The 18709-nt window shown below is 37.2% G+C and overlaps 1 protein-coding gene across 3 annotated transcripts in view; it reads right to left on the bottom strand.

Moving 5' to 3' along the window:
• Positions 1-3682: 3682 nt before the first annotated feature.
• Positions 3683-18709, bottom strand: part of SMC5 (structural maintenance of chromosomes 5) — a 99934-nt gene continuing 84907 nt past the window's right edge. Inside the window, exons 17-25 of one of the 3 annotated variants that reach the window (XM_006080615.4) lie at positions 18360-18482; positions 11935-12060; positions 9982-10026; positions 9438-9533; positions 8925-9029; positions 8615-8734; positions 7264-7443; positions 7089-7184; positions 3683-6061 (exon numbers count right to left, since the gene is read on the bottom strand). In XM_006080615.4, coding sequence (XP_006080677.2) covers positions 5918-6061; positions 7089-7184; positions 7264-7443; positions 8615-8734; positions 8925-9029; positions 9438-9533; positions 9982-10026; positions 11935-12060; positions 18360-18482 — 1035 coding nt within the window. In that variant the 3' untranslated portion in view covers positions 3683-5917. Of the gene's footprint in view, positions 6062-7088; positions 7185-7263; positions 7444-8614; positions 8735-8924; positions 9030-9437; positions 9534-9981; positions 10053-11934; positions 12061-18359; positions 18483-18709 lie in introns of those variants that run through there. The other 2 variants (XM_006080616.4, XM_044939949.2) reach the window with 2 other exon arrangements.

Genomic DNA, 18709 nt, shown 5'->3' with positions numbered 1-18709 from the left:
CCCACTTCTGAGTTTTATTATGAATTGATGTTGAAGTCTAGATGTCAGATATCTTCTTGCATCTAATGAGATGGTCATATGATTTATAGTCTTCATTTTGTTAATTCTTGCATCCCTGGAATAAATCCCACTTGATCTTGGTGTATGTATGACCTGCTTATTAATATATTGTTGAATTTGGATTGCTAATATTTAGGTGAGGATTTTTATATTTGTGTTCACTAGGGATACTGGCCTGAAGATTTCTTGTGGCGTCTTTGTCTGGTTCTGGTATCAGGATACATGCTGGCCCTGTAGATTGAGTTTGGAAGAGTTTCCTCCTCCTCTTCTTTTTTTTTTTTTTTAAATTTTGGAAGAGTTTGAAAAGGTTTGGTGTTAATTCTCCTTAGAATGTTTGGTTGAGTTCACCAATGAAGCCACTTAATTCTGAACTTTGTCTGTTGGGGAGTTTCTAATTACCAAATACAGTCTCATTACCAGTTATCAGTCTGTTCAGATTATCTGTTTTTCACAACTGACTTGATAGGCTGTATGTCTCTAGGAATTTTTCCATTTCTTCTAGATTGTCTAATCTGTTGGCATATGATTATTCATATTGGTCTTTTATGATCCTTTGTATTTCTGTGGTACCAATTATAAAAATCTTCTTTCATTTCTGATTTTATTTGAGTCCTCCCTTTTTTTTCTTGCCTCAGGATGCTGTTTCCTTACCCAGTTTAGGGAAGTTTTGAGCCATTTATCTTCAAATAATTTCTTTGCCCATTTCTGTCTTACTTCTGGGAGCCCTAAAATGTGAATGTTAGCTCTATTTGATAGTTTCCCATAAAACCCTTACCCTATCTTCTTTTTCATTTTTTTTTTCCCTTTTGCTGCTCTGATTGGGTGAATTTCACTGCCTTGTCTTCAACTTGATGATTAATTCTAATTTAGTCTCCTGCTGAACTTTTCATTTTCATAGTGTACTTTTCATATTCAGTTCAATTATTCTTCAGCTCTGTGCCTTATGTTTGGTACTTTTTCCAACTCTTCATTGAAATTCTCACTGTATTCATTTATTCTACTTCCGTTTGGTGAGCATCTTCATAATCATTTCTTTGAACATAAATTACTTATCTCCATTTAATTAAGTTTGCCTCTGCCCTGAGCCCTGGAGCTTTTATCTTATTATTTTGTTTATTCCTCTATCTCTCCATTTCTTGACTCCGTGTTGATTTCTTGCAGTAGATAAAACAACAACCTCTCTCAGTCTAAAAAGAATGGCTTTTTGTGGATGAAACTTGTTCAACCCTGCCCTAGCCTCTTGTTGTCTCTCAAACTTTTGTGATTGTCCAAAACAGCCTATCATATTGTTAAACAGCTCCTAGTAGTTGAGGGTGTGCCTAGGGAGGTTCTCATTACCTAGATTCAGGCTGATTAGAAGTCAGATCCTTAAGCAGCAGCTTTTAAAAGTATGGACATGTATGTAGTCCTGTGGGACTGCAAGCATAAACCTTGTTGGCCACCGGAGTCAGGAAATTTGAAGGTGTGCCTGGGTGGCAGTCAAAAAAGTTGTGCCTCCAGACACATGTATAAGCTCTTTTCTGGGAAATACCAGCATTCTGGAGCAAGGCAGGAGTGCCAGGATGCCATCTGTAGCCTAAATGCCCTGAGAATAACTTTGGAGGCCACAAAGTGTATGCCACTCTTGAAGCCTGCTTCTCAGGTCAAAACTCCAGGACAGATAGAAGCTACATCACAGAAAGACTAGGGTGAGGGGTTACTTCAATCTGCTCTCTGTGGCCATGCTCTGCCAAGAACCATCTCTATGATAATCACAGTCCTGTGGGACCCAGGAATGTAAGACCCCCTGGCCATCCAGGCAATCAAGGGGCATCCCCTGCTAGGCAGAAGCTGCAGAGTAAGGACTGGATGGGAAAACCAGGATACCAAACATGTGTAAAGCTCCCCTCTGGGAGGCACTGGCACTCTGCAGCATGGCAAAGGGAGAGCCTGAAGATAGTACTCCTCTCCCAGACTTCTGCAAAGTATTCAGACAGCCCCAGATGAGTGATTAATTGGAAGCCTGTCCCTCAGGCTGCAGACATGATTTTTAATAGGCCCACACTCTTCACAAAGACTGAGCTCCTGGGTCCACTGCCTCTTGCTGTGCCCTGGAGATGGTAGCTATTTAAGAACTTTTTCTCCATTCACTACTGTTCCATGGGACCCGTTGGCATAAGCCCCATGTTTACCAGAACCAGGGAGTATAGAGGTGCCCACTGGCAGCAGCCACAAAAATCAGAACACAGATTCTTCTGGTGACACTGACTGTTCTAGTCCCAAGGGCCCAGAACACAAGCTCCCCTGGCCTCCAGAGCTAGGTAGTCCAGAGGTGTCCTCAGGGCAGCAGCCAGCAAAACCAGGGCATCAGATGTGAACCCTCTTGTCCAGGAGATACTCGTGCTCTAGGACACGGGCATGAAAACCACTTGCCCGTCTCTGTCCCCGCCAACTAACTCCTACATGTGTATGTCAGAGTAGATGCCTTTTCTCAGGCAGACTGATGCTTCAGTTTAAGCCGGTGAGCCTCCTTCAATTTATGTCTGGGTGTGATCTGTTGTTTCTGAGCTGGGGCCTGGGTAGGTGAGTCTGAGCAGACTAGCCTCTGAAGAATCACTTCTCAGATCACTACAGTTTGGGTCTTAGGACACAAGCCTCACTAGTTATCCAAATCAGATGGGGGCTTCTCTTCCAGGTGCAGGTCTTAAAAGTTGGAGTGCCTGATGTGGGGTTCAAACTCCTCACTTCTCATCAAGAAGCTCTGGGCTTTCAGTTCTCTTCCAATTTGGGACCCACTGGGGGTGGGGGTTATGGTGAGTTTGTTCCAGCCTCTCCTACCTGCTTGCTTGATGTGTGGCTGTCACTCAGCCAGTGATGAGGAATTTTCTATTATGTAACTGTAGACACAATATGTCTGGGGCAAAAGGTAAGTTCAGGATCTTCAGGATGGCGTTTGACATCTTGAACTGGAATCACCACCCTGAACTAAGATTCTTGACAGTGGAATCATATGCAGGCTGTATTTTTTATTCTTCAAAATATACATTGTGTTTTGCCAGTGATATGTATTAGTGGCTTAGGGATGATACTTTAGATGAGGGCAGCGTGGGGGGAGATACACAGAAGTCTTGAAGGCTGTGACAACTGGATTTTTATGAGTGTGATGAAAGCCTACCAAGTCTTTCCTCTGAAAACACTGTCAGCAAACCACAGGGTGACTCTCTGGATCATGGCAGAGACGCCTCCTTGTCTCCACTAGTCACCCTCTCCCTCTTGAGTAACACAGTGGCTGAAATTTAACTAAGTACACAACCATATAGGTAAACATACCATATTCAAGGCTCTCTTGCAGGCCATCTAAGGTTTCAACCTAAAAATATTTATACTTACCTTGTAACTGGTTTCTTTAGATGATTTAAATACCTTTTTTTTCTGGTGTTTATGGCTTTATTTAGACTAAGATCGCCTTGCAGCAAGACAAGGGACTAAATTTTCTATCTTTTTGAACATAGACTGCCAAACAGTATTCTGTAAATGGTAGGCATTCAATAGACTTTTTAGCAAATCTGAAAACCAAAATGACTCTTACAAAGATTCAAAGTATATAAAAAACAGTGCTCATTTAAAAAGACATACACTAAAAGAACATGAAAATATGCATTTATTACCAACAAAGGAGCATTTCCCACAAAGAGTTTTTTTCCAGTTACACCTGCAGATACATAGTAGCAGGACAAAATTACACTTTTTTTTTTCGGTGGTGCTGCACAGCTTGCAGGATCTTAGTTCCCAGACCAGGGACTGAACCTGGGCCCTTGGCAGTGAAAGCACGAAGTCCTAACCACTGGACCACCAGGAATTCCCCCAAATTACATTTTTTTAGATACTAAAGATTCATACACCAAAGAAAATAAACACATTTCCAAAAGACAATTACAAAGCAGCAAGAAATCTTTCCTTTTAATGCTAAAAACCTTAGGCAAATCAATTAAGATTTTGTCATTACAAATAATTGCTTGTCACCTTTTAGGGTTTTAAATATTTTATTCATCAAATAAGACTATTATATGAAGTTTTTACAATTTGTAATTAAAATCAACTTTTTCAGAAAATATGTGACGTTTCAGGTGGCTGAGTTATTGTGCAGGACTTAATGTTAAAATACATAATTTATTCGCAGCTCAACTTTCAGTGTAAAACCAAGTATTTGTCCACCAGAGATACAAATGCTTATAAACAAGGTTTGGAATAATTCTTGGCATATGCAAACTGAAATAATCTTCAAACTTTTTTCACAATGATGATCAGTTTTTAGAAATAAGATGACTGGCACTTAGACAATAAATGAACTACACCAAGCACATGTTAGTAAAGATACTTTGATGGAAAACAAAGTATTTAACAACAAAACATTTGGTAAAACATTCATTTACTAACATGTTACCAACATTTTCAATATTTACATGAGTTGTTTGCACTAGTAAAAATGTTATTTCAAAATAGTTTCATAGTACATGCATTAGACTTAGTTTAAGAGGGGAAGGTTCTTTTAAAATTTTTATAAAGAAAAAAATAGCTTTTTAGAGAGAAAATGTCCAAATAAGAGGATGTAGACTTTGACTTAAGATTTCAGTAGCTATTTAAGAACATACAAAACCCAAAATGAATGCAATTCTTCAATTTAGTCAAGCTACCAAGTCAAAAAAATAATTGTCATTACCTCTACAGATCCAATACACTGTTCAAAGATACGTCCTTGATCCAGTTCTTTATTTTTACAAGATTTTAAAGAATAGAATGTTTTGGCACTGTTAATTAGTATAACTCAGAGATAAACAAATGATTTTCTAATCTGATTCTTCCATGCTGCAAGAACAGTTTAGATTTTCTAAGATACTGGGGTAGGATCAACACTGTAAATTAAAAGGACCTACACAAGCTTAAGGTCTAAAAATATTATGGTTTTAAACAAATCAATGCTTTTGCTCACTCTACATAACACTGAGAAATTTCAAATATAAACTGTAGAAACCAGTATAAGAAATGTTAAGAAAAATTTTACTAAAAATAATTATAAAAATGTTTTAGAAATTTAAGATGTAAAAATTGACTTTAAATTAAAAAAAGAAAACAGAAACGATTAAGCCCGAAAAGACCCACCCACATTTTATAGGGTTATTCTTTAAAAATTCTTGCCACTTTCTTCTCTGTCAATCTTTTGGTTGCATTTTGCATCATCTAGTGGCCATCTTGTGGCATTTCAAAGAAGTCCTGCTCCCAGTACTTTCCCCTCCTTTGAGATACCAATACAACTACAGTATCAAGTTTCATGAAACTTTTTTTAAAAGGTTCCTAAAATCCCATTTCCTAGTGGAGATAAGGTAAGCTTTTTAATCGGAAGAAATGAATAGATTTGTCATAAATTACTACATACTACATTAGACATTTCCATATCAAATTTTAAAAATTAAATATAACACTGGGAGAAACTCAGACTTTAGCTGTAGAGTCATCTTTAGACTCTAAGAGTAGTTAAAATTACTTTGCAAGTAAAGCTCAGGGTTCCCATGTCAACGAAACTTCTTGTAACCAATAATCCCTTCCACTGTAGTTCTCATTTGAGTAGCCAATACTGTAAAAGTGGGGACCCAGTCACTTATGGTCAGAGTGCTAAGGACACAAGATTTAAATTTTACTACCAGATGATGTTCCACAGAAAGAAGTTATTATGGTCTCTCTTCATCAACCTATTTGTATCTAATAGCAGGTTTCAAAAATAACTGATCCTTTAGTCTTAATGAATCTAACTTTTATTCAGTTGAGCCACACTTACATATAGGATTTAACAGAAAAGTCTCCAAGTTCTTGCCCTTCACTTTCATTGAGAAGGCTGAGTGAATGTAATACGGCGCCGCCGCCTTTGGAAAGCCTTTAAATTCCATCTGTTTGGTTCCAGCATATGAGGACCATTGTAGACAAACAATACTGTCATCTTTTCAGAATAAGGGAGATTTTGAAGGAGCTGTGAAGTGTTAAAACAAACTGTCATAGAATGCTATATATTAAGCACAACTTTCTGAACTTGCACGTGTAGAGTCAAATACATTTTATTTGTAAAATTAATGAAACTCTTAATGAAGTTCTCAACTCAACATACACTCTGCCAGATAGCGATTTTTACTTGAATTACCACATCTGAAACCTGGCCTAAGGACTCGTCAACATATCTTGGGAGCCCTCTATATTCACAGGCCAATGGGATCACACTGCTTCCTGGGTTGACCGTGGAAAAGTATATCCTCCAGAACTTTCCTAGGATAATTTCACTCTTTTATCCACAAAACACCTTTCAAGCAACTTCTATAGTCAGGTACTGTAATAGATTGATAGCCTGAAAAGTGTATTAACAGGGTGGTTGGATTTATAAGCCAACAACAATAGGGTATTAACAGATCTAGCTATTCCACAGAGTATCTGCTAGAAAAAGAAGAGATTATACTATTTGATAAAAACTGAATTTAAGATAGGATCTCCAATGAAATTTCTTTTAAAAAATCTAATAAAAACATCTTTGATTGCTATACAGCAGTTTCATAATTGACCCATAGCACAAGAGGTAACAAAAGAAAATTTCCCATTGTAATGGTTCTGTAAAGGTAAGTCTGTTTTTTATGTGAAGAGAAGATTTTGAGGATACTTAGGATTTCCTCTGGGCCAGGACAGAGCAAAACAGGCCTTTCTGAGGAAATGAGGTGGAGCAGTGCCTTCTGTCATTTTTCAGTGCTAAGAGAGGAAGTTCCCTAGAGGAAGAATAAATGCCAAAAAAGCAGAGGAACTCTCAGCTCTAGAACATAATGCTATGCCTACTACTTTCTTCCTCTAATGATAAGGTTTCTGATTAAGTATGTTATTGGAACTTGTCCCCCTTTACTATAATCTATTTTGGGACTGTTTCTGCTCATATTTACACATACTGGGCCAAAATCTACATGTTTTAGCCATAAGGGACTTCCAAGTATGTGAATATTTTTAGATTACTTATTACCTACCTTTGGTGTAATAAAGAAGTACTGAGATGTGTTTTCTTTACAAGCAGTATTTACAACCATTTCAAACACTCTTCGTTCATTGATTGGGTCCATTCCCTAAAGAAAGACAATAATAATGATTAGATTTAAATCTATTACAAGATAGAGTGAAACCCAATAAAAGAATAAGCAATACCTGATTGATTTCATCAACTACTCGGAACGGACATCTGTTAAGCTCCTGAAGTGCCATCAAGTATAACATAGTAGAAACACTTCTTTCACCTCCACTTTGATGATGAGGAGTTAATTCATGCAGTTCAGTACTACTGCGAAATTTAACTCTAATTCGAATTCCATATTTATCATAATCTTCCTACAAAACATTTAAAAAGTTGATGAAAGGTGAAGAGTTTTCTCTGGCAATTTTATACTGTTTTTTGAAAATAAATTTAAGTTCTTTACTCTTGTAATTGACTTATTCATGATATCAGTTTTATCTAAATAGATCTTTGGAGACCTCTAGAGCTTGTAGAGAGCAAGTGGTTCTAATATTGTTTCAGTTTATTTATAAAATAGTCAATAAAAAGCACCTGCTTTATAGAATGGTTCTGAAGATTAAAGAAGGTAAACCTAGAAATGCTTGGCACAGTTTCTGGCACAAAGGAAATATATTATAAATTACATGTTATTACAATACATTTCTTCCTTCTAGCAAGCCCAGACTATGTAGATGACAATTCTCTTGGCAGGTCTAATAGCTTACTAAAACTTACAGTTACATGATGTTTGCTACCTTATGTTTCATAATAAACAGATACAGGAGTAATGGGACAAAATTCCTAAGGAGAAATAAAGGCACTACCTTGCCTTACATTTCTTCCTCCTTAAAGGAGATGCTTTATTAGGGAAAAATTTCAACATTTACAAAATTAGAACTCCCAAATAAGCTCAATCAACTAGTCTCAACTGTGATCCATACATGACCTATCTTGCTTCATCTATAGCTCCACCCACTCATTTTGAAGGACATCCTAGTTCATCTCTTCATATATTTCTTAATGGAAATCTTATTTTACCCACAATTGCAATGCATGAAACGTATATAGTTCAAGAAATCAGTACCAAAATTTTTAAGTATTTTTGTTCTTGTGAACTCATATTCTTGATCAAAAGGAAATCATTGATACTATTCTATATTTCAGTTATGTTTGCCAATTTGTATATGACACTCTTCAAACTTGAGGAGTGATTTCAAAAAGCAATGCACTTGTGCATCACAACTGAATAACCATTATTACTTAGGCTGGATATGAAAAGAGTCTGTAAGCTATTAGTCGTTAATCTCAGACGTCACCAAGAAGAACATCTTCAAAACAACAAGTGACCCTGATGGAATCCTATATATGGTCTCTTCTTTCCTTTGGACATTTTTTTTTTAATAAGAAAATTTTTCAGATATAACTTTAGAGTATATAAACGATTTACATATACTTTTAGCATATAATTAAAATTCTTGTCACGAAACATATCGAATGCAATTTTACCTCATTTTCTGTATGGAGGTCAACTTCACCAGCACACTGCATAGAACTAAAAAAATAGCTAAATTTTTCGTTAATTTTTTCTACCAGCTCTTTTAAAGGATTAAGCCACCTTTCTTTCACCTGTAAGTAAAAGCAATATAAAAATACAATGTAAAAGAAGTGTTATTACATTGATACAAACTTTACATAGAAAAAATCAATATCAATCTAGTCCTGAGAACATACATTTTTTCTTAGAAACGTTATTTCATTTTGCATTATTCTACATTCCCATATTATTAATGCACATGAGAAAAAGTTGAATAATTACCTGTGAAATGTTTTCTCTATATTTATCCAGTTCAACTTTCTTTATCTTTAGTTCCGCAGTTAATTGCTCTATTTCTTCTTCTCTTTTTGTGTATTCCTCAACAACCTGGCAGAAAAAAAAATCTTTAAGAATAATCTACCAAAGGATAAAGGTACAAAAAATTTTGCATCACATTGAAAATGCCACTGTTTGTATGCAGTTAATTTATGTTCTTGTAACATACTAAAAAAATGTCATTAAAAAAAAAAAGACATCTCAGTATTTCAGGTTAGCCCGAGTATTCTTTTTATAAAGAAAAGGCACAGAACACTGTGTTCCTTAGGAAGAATCTATTTAAAATTCTAATAGATTCAGAATCTGGCATTTAAAAGTACATTGTACTAGAGTTCTTGGTAATAATAAGCTAGACAGCAGGAACAGAGTGGGAGGCAAGTACTGGAGGGAACTGTGTGGGGGCGGGGGCAGGGTGTGCTGGTGTGGCGACTGCAGTAGGCATTAGGGAGAGCAGCATACCGTAGGATTGAGTCCTGTGAAGCAAGACGCTCTTGATCTTTCCTCAGTTAATAAAGCATCAATTTCATCCAAGGTGTTTGGAAGATCTTGGAAAGCCTAAAGAATGAAAAAACTGTCCATTATTATAGGTAGGACAGTGAAAACAGTTCAATTCAAATAGTTAAAATGAAAATATTCTGTTGAGTGTCTGCTATATGTTGAACAGCATGCTAGCACAACACAGTAAGGAATCAAAGGAATTACAAACATGGCTTTTTGCTTTCAAAAAGGGGTCTATACTTTAGAAGAAAACATTTATACTTAATAACACGAGCTAACACCTTAAGGCAATGTATTGATGTTGAGTATTAAAATAAGCGGTACACATCATACAGGTTATAGAATTGAGAGAAAGGAATTATCAGTTCATGCTACAGGAGCTACAAGAAATAGTAAGAGAATTCAGAGGCCTAGAATTCATCTCTGGGCCTTAAAGCAAACAGCTAGGGCAAAGTAAGGCAGAGGAGAGACAGGAGCTTGGAGAAAAAGAAAGAGCACTGCATACCATGGGGGGTGAGGAGTTGTGTCCATTTGGAATGGTGGGTACTTGCTGAATTGGTAGAATGGGTCCAGAATATGTGGGGCATTGAAAGAGAGCAAGAAGTTAGAACTTTATACTGTACTTGTGAAGAACTACACAAGCATCCTAAGAATCCAATTACTTTGACAATAGAATTTCACCACAGTACTATCTTCTGAGACCATACCATAGTGACAAATTAGAACAGCGCGGGGGCAGGCAAGCCGTACAACGTTTTGTCGGCACAACTTGCAAAAGTTTATGTGCTACAATGTGCAAAATGAATCTTAAAACTCTGAAAAAGATCCTAACTTGCCACATTAATCTAATATCTTAACCTTTTTTCCCTCTAACCTTCTGGAAAGCAGTTCAGCTTCTATAAGCTTTCAGGTATTTATTGTTTGTTGAATCTGACTTGTCCTTTGAACTCACGTACCACACACTTATTTCGTATCTTCATTTGATTCTAACAGACAAATTTAAGATGGTGAAACAACTCTGCAACTTACCCACCTTCCCCACCAATTTGAGCAAACCTATTTGTCCTTCGATATTTTCCATCTGAGTAATTGGCAAAATTTAGGGATTTTCTCTCTACCCTTCAATTCAAATGCATTAGTAAGTCCTGCTGGTTCTGTCATTAAAAGATACCGCACGTCTGTAAACTGCTCTGTTATTTGTGCTTCCACCCTAATCCACACCACAATAGTCTCTTGCCTGGTCCAAAGCAACAATCTCCTAAATGGTCATCTTCCATTCTTGTATCCCGACTTTATTCTCCAGATTGCAGCTGGAGTGTTCTACAAATGGTTGTCCTACCTCTTTCAATCTTCTGTTTAAAACTCTCCAGTGGACTTCATCTCAAAGTAAAGCCCAAATTCCTTCAATGGCCTATAAGGCCCTATAGGATCTGACTTCTGCCCTCCTTGGATAATAAATTTTAGCCTCACTAAGATTCTTTCTATTCTGAAACAAGCCAAATATACTTCTACCTCAAGAGCTTTGAATAAGCTGTTTTCTTTGCTGGGAATGCTTTTCCCTCAAACCTTCACTTGACTGATTTCTTCTGTTCATTCAGCACTCATCTAAAATAGTATCTTCTCAAAGGAGCCTTCTCTGACACTAGCCTCTTACCTTGTATTATTCTTCTTCTTAGTAGGTCCTGCTATTCCCAACATCATCTATTTGCTTTTTGTTTTCCCCACCCTCCAGACTAGAATATAGATTTCAAGAGAGAAGAAAGTATGTGTTTTGTTCAATGTGTGATAGAAGATAATCAAGGCATTACCCCTACCTGTCAGATAAAGCTTCAGGTCAAGGGGCTACCTACTCAATGTACAACTGGCAGGAAAGGGCAGTATCTTCTCATTTACTAACTGAATGATATGTCAGAATACAAAGTACACAAATGAGAAGAAGGAAAGGCTCTTTTCTTTACCAACAGATGTTAGTCATAAAGAATCCACTCCCAAAGAACCCTAAACAAACACCCTGATTTCCAGGAAAACATTTTCATTTTGTCTTTGTTCTTCGAACCTATCACCTCTATGTACTGTTTCTTATATATCAATTACTAGTACTACATTTCCAGGAAAAACCATATCCCATCTCCCAAACCTCTCCTAAAAAGGTGCTTGGAGAAAAAAGCTTTTTACTGGATGAATGTTTTGGTAGGAATAATTTTGCAAAATGATACCCATATCTGAATAACTTTGGTACTAAGCAATAAGACTACATGGTGTACATTAGAGTATCATGAAGAAAAAATTCATTGAGCAAAATTACATGCATACTCAGTTTAAAAATGGTGGCAGGGGGATCTCATTTTTTATGGCAGATCATGTTTTACATGCTCCTGTACAATGCCTAACACATTTTAAGCTTAAAAATCCTGTGTTAACTATGTTAACTTGTAGCATTATATATTTTTATACTTACTGTCTGATATTCTTGAGGAACAGTCTGCTCTGCACCCAGGTTACATACTTGCCTGGCTCTCTTCATAAGTTCCTTGCATTTCTGCAATAATCTCTGTCTATTTTCATCCAATTCAATGAAATGTTGCTATTTTAAGAGAAAAATTTTGAAAATTTGTATGTTACTGTTAAATCAGAGAGCTCTTTTATTAATAAATATCACCACACTATATCACATATATTACTGTATTTTGATAATAGTAATAAGCAAATCATCCAAAAACCATATCTCAAATTATGACTGATTTTATTGCTAAGATAAAGTTTGAACTTAAACTTCAAAATATATTAGGACATTAATAATATGGCATTCCTGAATCCCTAAAAGCTTTGAAATTTAAACTTAATTGCCTTTTTATGAAAGTTTAACCTATGTATAATTACACTTTAATAAAACAATATATATAATACATAGGCTTCATATCAGAGAGCTCAGCAGAACCTTTAAATGATGTTTGTTTTCCAAGTGCCTTTCATGTAGTTATCATTTATTCATGGACCCATTCATTCCTTCACCAAATAATTACTGAGAACCTATTAAACATCAGTATTTTACCATGTATTGAGCATAGAAAGGTGAATAAGATGCACAGTCATTTTCATAAAGACACAGTACCGAAACATTATCCTTTGTATTTTTGGAGATTAAATAAAAAAGGAACTAAACTTGTGTAATCTTATTCACATCCATCATGCAGTGTGTGTCTGGTCCTTCCTCCCTTGCTTCCTTGTCAGATTTGGAGTTCAGACATCAGTGGTCTTCACAAAGTTTAATATACAAGCTTGCAAATTCTATTTCAATCAATCAAATAGTAAACAATGGTAGTGGCAATAATACTGTTTACTTGGTAAAGGTTCCCCCCCACCACCCCCGCGAAATACATATCAGATCAGATCAGATCAGTCGCTCAGTCGTGTCCAACTCTTTGCGACCCCATGAATCGCAGCACGCCAGGCCTCCCTGTCCATCACCAACTCTTGGAGTTCACTTAGACTCACGTCCATCGAGTCAGTGATGCCATCCAGCCATCTCATCCTCTGTCGTCCCCTTCTCCTCCTGCCCCCAATCCCTCCCAGCATCAGAGTCTTTTCCAATGAGTCAACTCTTCGCATGAGGTGGCCAAAGTACTGGAGTTTCAGCTTTAGCATCATTCCTTCCAAAGAAATCCCAGGGCTGATCTCCTTCAGAATGGACTGGTTGGATCTCCTTGCTGTCCAAGGGACTCTCAAGTCTTCTCCAACACCACAGTTCAAAAGCATTCTTCGGCGCTCAGCCTTCTTCACAGCCCAACCCTCACATCCATACATGACCACAGAAAAAACCATAGCCTTGACTAGACGAACCTTTGTTGGCAAAGTAATGTCTCTGCTTTTGAAAATGTTATCTAGGTTGGTCATAACTTTCCTTCCAAGGAGTAAGTGTCTTTTAATTTCATGGCTGCAGTCACCATCCACAGTGATTTTGGAGCCCAGAAAAATAAAGTCTGACACTGTTTCCACTGTTTCCCCATCTATTTCCCATAAAGTGGTAGGACCGGATGCCATGATCTTCATTTTCTGAATGTTGAGCTTTAAGCCAACTTTTTTACTCTCCACTTTCACTTTCATCAAGAGGCTTTTGAGTCCCTCTTCACTTTCTGCCATAAGGGTGGTGTCATCTGCATATCTGAGGTGATTGATATTTCTCCCGGCAATCCTGATTCCAGCTTGTGTTTCTTCCAGTCCAGCGTTTCTCATGATATACACTGCATATAAGTTAAATAAGCAGGGTGACAATATACAGCCTTGATGTACTCCTTTTCCTATTTGGAACCAGTCTGTTGTTTCATGTCCAGTTCTAACTGTTGCTTCCTGACCTACATACAGATTTCTCAAGAGGCAGGTCAGGTGGTCTGGTATTCCCATCTCTTTCAGAATTTTCCACAGTTTATTGTGCTCCACACAGTCAAAGGCTTTGGCATAGTCAATAAAGCAGAAATAGATGTTTTTCTGGAACTCTCTTGCTTTTTCCATGATCCAGCGGATGTTGGCAATTTGGTCTCTGGTTCTTCTGCCTTTTCTAAAACCAGCTTGAACATCAGGAAGTTCACGGTTCACATATTGCTGAAGCCTGGCTTGGAGAATTTTGAGCATTACTTTACTAGCATGTGAGATGGGTGCAATTGTGTGGTAGTTTGAGCATTCTTTGGCATTGCCTTTCTTTGGGATTGGAATGAAAACTGACCTTTTCCAGTCCTGTGGCCACTGCTGAGTTTTCCAAATTTGCTGGCATATTGAGTGCAGCACTTTCATAGCATCATCTTTCAGGATTTGGAATAGTTTAACTGTGATTCCATCACCTCCACTAGCTTTGTTTGTAGTGATGCTTTCTAAGGCCCACTGGACTTTACATTCCAGGATGTCTGGCTCTAGGTCAGTGATCACACCATTGTGATTATCTGGGCTGTGAAGATCTTTTTTGTACAGTTCTGTGTATTCTTGCCATCTCTTCTTAATATCTTCTGCTTCTGTTAGGTCCATACCATTTCTGTCCTTTATCGAGCCCATTTTTGCATGAAATGTTCCTTTGGTATCTCTGATTTTCTTGAAGAGATCTCTAGTCTTTCCCATTCTGTTGTTTTCCTCTATTTCTTTGCATTGATCGCTGAAGAAGGCTTTCTTATCTCTTCTTGCTATTCTTTGGAACTCTGCATTCAGATGCTTATATCTTTCCTTTTCTCCTTTGCGTTTCGCTTCTCTCCTTTTCACAGCTATTTGTAAGGCCTCCCCAGACAGCCATTTTGCTTTTTTGCATTTCTTTTCTATGGGAATGGTCTTGGTCCCTGTCTCCTGTACAATGTCACGAACCTCAATCCATAGTTCATCAGGCACTCTGTCTATCAGATCTAGGCCCTTAAATCTATTTCTCACTTCCACTGTATAATCATAAAGGATTTGATTTAGGTCATACCTGAATGATATAGTGGTTTTCCCTACTTTCTGCAATTTAAGTCTGAATTTGGCAATAAGGAGTTCATGATCTGAGCCACAGTCAGCTCCTGGTCTTGTTTTTGCTGACTGTATAGAGCTTCACCATCTTTGGCTGCAAAGAATATAATCAATCTGATTTCGGTGTTGACCATCTGGTGATGTCCATGTATAGAGTCTTCTCTCGTGTTGCTGGAAGAGGGTGTTTGTTATGACCAGTGCATTTTCTTGGCAAAACTCTATTAGTCTTTGCCCTGCTCTAAATAGAAAAAAAAAAGTCTTTCCTGAAGTTCAGTTTTTGTGGGAGAGTAGCAAGCAGGTAGGTAAAGAACATTAGATGAAAGCACAATTTCTAAATTTGATCGTAGGATAAAAAATAAATTTAACAACTTCCAATTCTTATAATATGAATCTTGATGTAAATCCATACATGTTTCATGCTAGGGAGTGCACTAAGCATCTTCATGTATTATTAAACTGACTATCACAATAGCCCTGCAAGTGAGGTAGGTATTGTAATATCTGTGGCTGAAGACAAAACGCTTGTAGTGGTCAGGAAACCTGCCCAAAGTAAAAAACTAAGTAACATGTTCATCCATCTGTCTACCTCCATATCTGGATTTATGTGCAGTCAGCTTATTAACTTGTAAAAATAGTCCAGATGGTAATGACATACCTCTGGAAATGTTTAATGGGTTTGGATCCCTCTTCCGCTATTTGCCCTCCAATAATTTGAGGAAGTTATTAATTAAACTCAATGGTGTTTAGTTATCCGTTAGGTTCCTTCATGAACACAACCCCTACTGAAATTCTGTGTCAATCTTTTTTGTGTATGAATTTGTTTTTCATGATCAGGGTAAAAGACAAACCCCAAAGTGGGGTGAGGGGAAGAAAAGAAGGAAGGAAATGATTTCCCTTTGTTTCAAATGAAGACCAGCAAGAGGAATAGATAAGAGCAAGTGTGGGTAAGTGACAGAAAACATGAGAAGAAAAAAGAGCAAATGAAAGACAAAATGAACTACTATATAGACTTACTCTTCTCTGTATCTTTCACTCATCATTCTTGACAATTTAAAATGCATAGTTGTGACTATGATCAGTCAGTAACAAGCACTTACCAAAACACAGTGCAAGAAAGGAGAGAACCCTACAAAAGGGTTGATAAGACAATTATAAATAAAAAGCATTTACTAACTTTCAGATTAACATATAAAAAAAGAGAAACAATGATATAAAATATTGCGGAGGAAATAGAAAATACAGTCAAGAAGATTAGTATGGAAACACCTTTCAGAGAGGGAGTTTGTGTGTATGTCCAGGTAAGAAAACCTAGTGTGACAAGTAGCTAATGAGATTATTTCCCTGGACAGTATAATTAAGAACCTTTCTACTCTCCAGAGTAATCAGCTCAACTCAAAAATATTACTGTTTCTGCTGCTACTAACAATATGGATAGGAGACTCCCCTGTCAGGTTAGGGAAGGCAGCAGGTGTAGAAGTCTTTATTCTGATTATGTATGTAGAAGTATGCTAAACATCCTTCCATTTTTTATTTGAAAAAGTATTTACGCTCAAGTATCTTATATCCTTGTGGCCTGAGTATCTTTGACATACTCAGTTCAGTTCTACTATAAACAATATTGAAATTCTCCCTCATTTCCCTCTCCCAAAGCATCTAATCTGAGGTAGTATCCTTTTATTTCCTAATAGTACCTATAGGACAGTCAGCAAACATATTGTTTTACTTACATTGTCTCCCTTCTTCTGTGTTTAAGAGTGTTGTGCCTTTAGCTACCGTGTCAGCCTTCTGCCCACATAACACATGCTTGCTGTCTCCTTAGCCTGCCCAGTAGTTCTAGTTCTCCTCAGTAAGCAACTTTGTTCTGCAAGGCAGTTTCACGTGAGTTGCTAGTTCACAGGACCTGAATCACCCCAGCACCACCTGACCTTTCTGGAATCTAAAAGTCACCTCCCAGTTTCAGCTGCTCTGAAATTGGTCTGCTCAGCTTTCCACACCAAATGGGGCCTCTTTTCTTAAAAGATGAGAACCTGCTGGTGACTTAATTTTTGGATTCTTTGAGCTTTCCCTCTGTTTCTTACCACATACTTTCTAATACCATACCAGTTTTGATGCTGCTGCTGACTGGGTGTTGTAAAACACAGAACTTGACTGATGTTTGTCCCTGGTTCTTAGGAGGAAGACCTAAAATCCTAGGAATTTTCTGAGTGATAGGAGTGTCTGAGTTTATGCTAAGGAGTGACTCAGGATGGGGGAAGTCAATGCCAGAAAGACAAATCATGTGACTAAAGGGTTGGGGCTTTGAGTCTTCTTATTATCCCCACCCAGTCTTTTAAACTGCAGAGAGAAGGGCTAGAGACCGAGTTTAACCATATGGCCAATGATCAAATCAGTCATGCCTAGGTAATGGAACCTGGTAAAAATTCTAAACACTGATGTGCTAGGAGAGCAACAAATTATTTCACCAGAAAAGGGCACAGAAACTGCGTGCAGGACCCTCCCCGCCCTATATGCCTCTTGACTAGTAGGGATTTGTATTGTTTATATAATAAAACTGTAATTGTTGAGAACAGCCTTTTCTTCAGTTCTGTGAGCCACTCAATTATTGAACTTGGGGGAGCCATGAGAACCCTTGAATCAGTCACCAGTTGGTCAGAAGTGCAGGTGGCATCTGAAGGGCAGTTTTATTAAGGACTAAGCCCTTAACCTAACCTCATGCTAATCCTGGACGATGAGTCTGAGAATATACTGCAGTACACCTACAGGGACATCTTTGAGTCTGTTGTATACATTGTCCGTGGGCTTGCTGTTACGTCGTCATAGTACCTCAGTTGCTCTTCTATTTTTGGGAAAGGATTTGAAAGACTCAAAAACTATGTCACTCTTACGACCTCATTTTGTTGCTTGTTCTTCTTTGGAATTTGTTAACTTAGTACATCACCCCCTGTCCTTCCCCTTTTCAATATTTATCATTAACAATTTCAGTATTTATCAGAACAGAAATCACCAGGATCACACACTAAGGCCATTCTGAGTGTTGACTGGAACTCATCTGTAGTTTAGGGGACACAAACTGCAATAAAAGCTACTAGTTGCTTCTTGGCAATAGTACTAACTATAATTTGTATCGGCTAAGAAAGCAGACATGGTAAGATTTTGGTTTTCAAATGACTAAATCAGGTACTCTATTTGTTATTTAAATGGGGGAGGGTGGTAATAATAAAAAATGTACACAAAGGGTTTCAAATATTACTTCCTAATCAGCAAAGTGCATGAAATCTGTAAATTAAACAGCATACCCAAAACTGCACACTGCAAGGCATGATATATATATATATATACACACACACATGTATATACAGTTTTCAAACTGAAGTCCCAAAATAAAAGCAAAAATGTTACCTCTGTGATACGTAGCTGTGCTGAGGTTGCCATATAATCTGATTCTAATTTGTTCTTCTCAGAGATCACTGTAGTATTTTGAAGAATTAAATCTACTTTTTGTATATGTAAAGCAGTACAATTCTAGGAATAAAAACCTCTATGAGTTTTATTTTACAACAATATAGTTTCTTAACATTTTTCTAATGTGATTGATACTTCAATCTTAAATAGTTCTCCTTTGAGTCATTTGGAATAAAACAATTTAGCTTAATGAGTACTTTTAATCAATTTACTGATCTATAAAGAGAAATGTCAAACAGAGAAAGCTGAAATTACCTATAAAAACCTCTTGCTAAGATTTTACTATT

This window comes from Bubalus bubalis, chromosome 3 (genome assembly GCF_019923935.1).
Source record: "Bubalus bubalis isolate 160015118507 breed Murrah chromosome 3, NDDB_SH_1, whole genome shotgun sequence".
NCBI lineage: Eukaryota > Metazoa > Chordata > Mammalia > Artiodactyla > Bovidae > Bubalus > Bubalus bubalis.
This window is presented reverse-complemented; position numbering and strand designations above follow the sequence as displayed.